Below are 6265 nucleotides of genomic sequence, written 5' to 3'. Positions count from 1 at the left end.
ATCAATGTGCTTGTTGAACGATGTGTCCCTAGTTTCCCTGTCATAGCTACTATCTTTGGTGTAATCTCACCAGAAGGCTACTGCAGCTGGCTGCCTTCCAATGACGTTGGCGACAAATGATGATCTGAGCTGATAGATCTGATAGATAGATAGGTCCACTTCCCTAACATGGGCAGATACTACATAGCCTAGGCCAGTCATTACTTCTATAATCATGGGGCAACACTTTGGGCAACGCAATGTTCATAAACGAAACAGGCATGAGAAGGGAGATGATTTTCTGATGATTCAATAACAAAACCAAGTTTGCCATCGTTGCACAAGTCGCCCAATTTCTCGCTATAGTTGTTAGACAATATTTTCTGTCGCTAGGGATGACCAAAATTAAATCTAGCAACAAAGCCACTAAATTGGCAACACTGAGCACTGACAGGTCTTGACCAAACTAGATGTACCGCAGAGCGATACAAAATACGACCGCCGACCAGTCCAGCACATTTTTTCCAGAAAAATAAGTCACGCTGAAAGGCCTATATGATTCTAACTGTCTCACTAAATTGCATTATCCACACTCAATTCTCACTGATATCTGCTAGATAACAAGTACCAAAACATGATTAGTTCATAGATTTCACATGTAAAATTTGTACATTTTATACAACCCCACCTCCATCTTGCCTGTTCATAATTCTGAGAAATTATTGAATTGTGTGCATGTGTGCATGTACATGTTTATGTTATGTGTGTGTGTGTGTGTGTGTGTGTGTGTGTGTGTGTGATTGTGTGTGTGCCTGCATATGTGCCTGTGCATGCAAGCGTACATATGTCTACTGTGTGAGTATGTGTCATACGTATGATTAATGTGAATGTATGCGTGTGTCAAAATGGTCATCCTAGTCCCTACGGTTCTCAAGATATTCACAGAGAACTGTGTCTGCCCTACCCTCCTTTCGGGGTGTCCAGTCCAGCCGGGGGCTACAGATCAAAAAAAAACCACGGTTCCATGCAATCCATGTGGGGTTACATGCCCACCAAGTTTTGTGTACCCGGTCTTTCAGTGTCCCGGAATCCTTGGCGGAAATTTGGGCATCGCGGGGAAAAAAAAAAAAAAATCTGACTAAACCTATATGGCGCCCGCTTCGCTGTGCGGCGGTCATAATAACACTCTCGCTAACTTCATGCAAGAGGGAGAAGGGGCCTTGATAAATTTGTGAATCTTTACACAATGTGGGAGAATGTATAGGGCGCTCCGGCTCGGTAGCCTGCATGTCCAGTCATTGTAGTCATTTCCAGGGCACGTGGTGAGGAGGGGCCGTGGGGAGTGAGAAGTGAAGCGCTGCAGTCGCACAGTGCAGGCAGCTGGAGAGCACAGCAAAGGACACATTCAAACAGCAATAGCATGCGCTTTTTAAGATCACATCACAGTAATCAGCCTGGCTCCAAAACGCCACCTGCCCACTGGGAATCCTCCCAACTCTCCCAATTGCCACTTTGCTAGTGCACACAGGTGCAGAATATTCTGGACAATGCTCGGGTGTTCACATGCAATATAATCCACCATGTTCAATAACTGGAGAATCTCACCATGTCTTAAAGGAGAACTTGCCAACTATTTCAACATAATAAACCCGTTTAGAAATCATTTGGATGGTTAAATGACCTGTTTGTTTTAAATTGTGTTTTTTACCTTGTAACATCCACATAGTTCTGCCAAACTTATGCTAACCGTTCGCTAGCTTGTAAACAAATCCATGTGCTTTATCGTTACCTTTACCGTTACCTTGAATTTCCCCTGGGGATCAATAAAGTATTTCTATCTATCTATCTATCTATCTATCTATCTATCTATCTATCTATCTTTTATATATCTTTTCCCACAGTTTGAAATAGCATAATGCACAATTTCTCCAGCAGAGGGGGAAATCCTGCCAAGTTTCCATTTAAACTGAGCTTAAAATAGAATTTGATTGAGTTGTGTACACAAGCCATAGCCTATTCTAGCCTCTCGTTTTGTTTAGTTTCATTATCTTGAAGTAACATGATAATTTCATGTAATAACGTGATAAATACTGCATCTTGTAAAAACATGAATATTGAAAATGAAAATTTCCTTAATAATGTAATATATTTCTTGTTAAAACATGAAAAATATATTGTTATAATAAGAAACATTTCAGGTAATTGCATGATATTGAGCCTTTTTTTAGTGTGGCAGCAATAAGCTTCGGTAGGATAGAGAAAAAGGTTGAAGTGTTACATTAAGTATGTCCAGATGTTAATGGTGCTAGGAGATCATCAGGGTAGAGTTAAGTTAAATCTAATTCAGCAAAATAAAGGTAGCTTAGGTATCCTTATTTACAGTGTATTGTAATAACCTAATGTAGGGTATAATAACAAAACCTAAATTACAGAAATAAATAATTTAACCTAACGTTATGGTGCCTGGTTTGTACTCACTTGGAGTAGCCTATAACGTCAATAAGTTACTGTTTACCATTTAAGCTTATAAATCAGTAACTACTCAACTTTAAGCTTATAAATCAGTAACAACGAACATCACTAACCACTCGGTGAGTTGCACAGTTTTTAAAAATTAATGTTAAGAGTTGTTTTAAGGACATGTTTGTGCGTGCCCTTAGCCAGCCAGTCAAAGACGATTTAAAACGAGTCAGAAAGTCGAGACAGGACCCATCGTCATAATGGTCAAAATTTTGGTGTCTAACACTCTAGTTCATCAAAAAAAAGACTCAAAATGCTAAATACCGGAATTACCCTTTAATGTAGTCTTACCAACTTTTTGAATTGTTTACTGTTAAAATTAAAATTGAATTTGTATTGTTGTTATTTGTATGTCACTTTGGACAAAAGTGTCTGTTAAATACCATAATCATAACCATAGAGAAGAAAGTTGGGGTCAGTGGTAGATTAAGCATGTCCAGACATTAGTGGTTAATGGGATAGTCAGGGTAAAGATGAAGGTAAAGTAAGTAGTAGATTAAGCATGTCCAGTTGTTAATGGTTAATGTGGTAGTCAGAGTAGAAAAGAAGGTTGAAGTAAGTGCTAGGAGAGGAGGTGATTTCAGAAGAGTTGGGTCTTCAGGTCAGAATTTAATAAAATATACTTTAATTCTATGTGAACACAGACAATTGTCAAACACAGGGAACAGAGAACTCTTACCGCAGGCATAGAAAGTTGTCAGATACACTGTCCAGAACAGCGGCCTGAGCTGTTTCCCAAGAAGCATAGTTTAACTAGCCTTCTTTTGTGTGTGTGTTGTTCGTTCCTCTTCAGAGACTGAGTTAGACTGGGAAGGGATTTGTGTGTGACAGGTGTGTCTGTCAGGTGGGGGTTTTTTTGTGTGTGTGCGCATTTCCTGCCTCCTATTAGGAGTCCTTACCAAATGTGTGTGAGAGTGGGTGCGTGTGTGTGTGTGTGTGTTTGTGTGTGTGTGTGTGTGTGAAAGAGAGAGAGAGAGTGGGTGCGTATGTGTGTGTGTGTGTCTGTGTGTGTGTGTGTTTTGGGGCAGTGATGGACAAGCTACTTAGAACATGTAGTGAGCTAAGCTACCAGTTACTCTACATTATATGAAACTTAACTACACAAAAGCTTCCCCAAGACAAAATGTAGCTAATTTACATACATTACGCAAAAGTAGTTTTCTACGTCAGAAGCTACTTTGTAATTTACAAAAACATGAACATAAACCAATAAAGTGAACCAGCTTCATGCAGTCAGTGCTATTTTAATGAGCTAGCCAACTTAACTCAGTCATAACAGATACATTAATTTGATTTACACATGTAGACTATAACATGTGCTCAGTTCAAAAACGATAACCGAAATAAAATCAATTTGAGAAAAAAAACGAAAAGTAGACTGAATGGGGTTATTGTTGATCTTTGCAACAAGCTACATTGTGTGTTATACAGTATAAGGGATTGCCCTGTGCATACACGTATTTCTGAGGAAGAGATTTGATCTATCTGTTGTGCATTCTCAGTGGTGCATGTAAAATGTCAAAGCCTAAAGAAACACACACACACACACACACACACACACACACACACACACACACACACACACACACACAATGAAAGACTAATCCGGTTCCACAGACTCCAGATGTGTCTCTACAAGACGTGTTAACAAGCCACAAGTGGTCATGGCAGACTGTATGGCTTTCACAAACTCACTCACTCACTCAATCAATCTGTATGGCTTTCACAAACTCACTCACAAACTCACTCACTCACAAACTCACTCACAAACTCACTCACAAACTCACTCACTCACTCAAACTCACTCACTCACATTCAAATTCAAAAGTTGCTTTATTGGCATGACAAATGAAAACTTGTATTGCCAAAGCAATTGGTATATGTTAAAGGTAAGACATAACAATTACAGACACAAAACATATACACATACTTTAAACTGATATATACTGTACATTTGTATAAACAAACTACTTCACTGAGATTTGTGAACAATAGTTCTTAGTTTTTACATCGGCTCATTGAATAGTATTATTGAGCTCATTGAGAGCAGTATGGTGACTGTCTGCATGTGGAAGTGGTTGTATGTGAGTTCATCAGCGCGTTTGCACGTGTGTGTGTGTGTGGCTGTGTCGACAACACTGTCTTTGCATTGCTGGCATAAGCGTTCATTACTTGGGAGCCATGCTTTTTTTATATGTCTCCTGATTTCAATGGCTATTCGGTACTCACTGAGTTTATATTTGGTTAGTGTTTTCCTTAAGTTTGTGTCTTTTATATTTGTTAGGTAGTCTGCTAAGACAAACCCTCTATCCAATGCCAAGCAGCATTGCACCTTGCTTTGTGTCTTGGCTTTGGATTGCCAATATTGGCAATATTTATCTTTTAAGATAGGAGAAATTTGCTTAATTTAATTATGTTCAATTTGTATCTGGTCCTGAATATCTACTGTATCAGTGTGTGTTAGAGGAGCAGAGTGGCTCAAGACCAGGTTGGGAGAGGAGCTATTTCCTTTGCTCAGCTCTTGCTCACGCAAGGCTTTACTCACAAACTCACTCACTCACTCACTCACTCTGTATGGCTTTCACAAGCTCACTCACTCACTCACTCACAAACTCACTCACTCACTCACAAACTCACTCACTCAATCTGTATGGCTTTCACAAACTCACTCACTAAATCTGTATGGCTTTCACAAACTCACTCACAAACTCACTCACTCACTCACTCACTAAATCTGTATGGCTTTCACAAGCTCACTCACTCACTCACTCACAAACTCACTCACTCACTCACTCACTCACTCACTCACTAAATCTGTATGGCTTTCACAAACTCACTCAATCTGTAGTGTTGAATAGAGACATGACAGGTGGGTGCGACAAACAAAGGAAATGTGTCTTTTTGGTGCCCATCTTTATTAAAGGCGAACTATACAGGTTTTTTAGCTTAATTTACCTTAAAGCGACATCAGGCAACGTTTTCGTGTTAATTAATCATCTTCGTAAGTCGGTTTATGGTTAAATGACTTATTACAGGACGAATGAAGACTCTCTCGCCCACCCCTACTGCCTGTAGGAAGAATATTCCGCTTGCAAGTTCGGTGTATCCTATCCGTGACCTTCAGTCTCACAAAGTCTCAGACATTGTGAGAAGCAGGAACAGTTTGCATCCTGCATCCCCAGCACAGAGTCAGGCTAACGGAACACGACTAGCGGCTGTTGCAAACGTGTGTATAATGGCAGAGCCGGCGAAGAAGCAGCGACGGACCCTTGACGGAAGATGCAAAGAAAAGGAAAAGAGCTTCAGACCGAGTGAGGGCTCGCACACGTATCCACACGTACAGACGCTAGGGGGAGCTTTGTAGAGAAAAAGCACTCAGGCTTGCCTGGTGTCCCTTTAATTTACCTTAACTTGACAGCTTCGGAGTCATTGGAATGGTTTTATGACTTTTTTGGGGTTGAATGGTAGCCGTCATTCTTCCCCCTAGCGCCTGAGCAGCATGTATTCAAAACATTAAATTCCTCTGTGCGTGTACAGCTACAGTGCTACACTCTGGGGGCATGTTTGTGAACCCCCATGTTCAGCTACAGTGCTACACTCTGGTAGTGTTAATTTCGTCAGACTAGACAAGAGGAAATATGTTCGTCAACAACCTTTTTTTTCATGACTGAGACGATGACGAGACGGCAGTAATGTCCTGAAACACTGACTCAGACTATTTTAAGATGCATTATTGTTGACGAAAAAAGACGAGACTAAAATGTTT

The 6265-nt window shown here is 40.3% G+C and overlaps 3 protein-coding genes across 10 annotated transcripts in view; 1 reads left to right on the top strand and 2 right to left on the bottom strand.

Annotated features, from left to right (window-relative positions):
* The window catches only part of LOC125297287 (mucin-5AC-like), a 59602-nt gene extending 56319 nt beyond the window's left edge, over window positions 1-3283 (bottom strand). Inside the window, exon 1 of the mRNA XM_048247570.1 lies at window positions 3179-3283. Coding sequence (XP_048103527.1) covers window positions 3179-3245 — 67 coding nt within the window. The 5' untranslated portion in view covers window positions 3246-3283. The remainder of the gene's footprint in view (window positions 1-3178) is intronic.
* Window positions 1-6265, bottom strand: part of LOC125297247 (NACHT, LRR and PYD domains-containing protein 12-like) — a gene marked incomplete in the record, with an annotated part of 868465 nt that overhangs the window by 327281 nt on the left and 534919 nt on the right.
* LOC125297245 (NACHT, LRR and PYD domains-containing protein 12-like) overlaps window positions 1-6265 on the top strand; it is a 666703-nt gene that overhangs the window by 266419 nt on the left and 394019 nt on the right. The window lies entirely within an intron of this gene.

The sequence above is a fragment of the Alosa alosa genome, chromosome 7 (assembly GCF_017589495.1).
Source record: "Alosa alosa isolate M-15738 ecotype Scorff River chromosome 7, AALO_Geno_1.1, whole genome shotgun sequence".
Taxonomy (NCBI): Eukaryota; Metazoa; Chordata; class Actinopteri; order Clupeiformes; family Clupeidae; genus Alosa; species Alosa alosa.
This window is presented reverse-complemented; position numbering and strand designations above follow the sequence as displayed.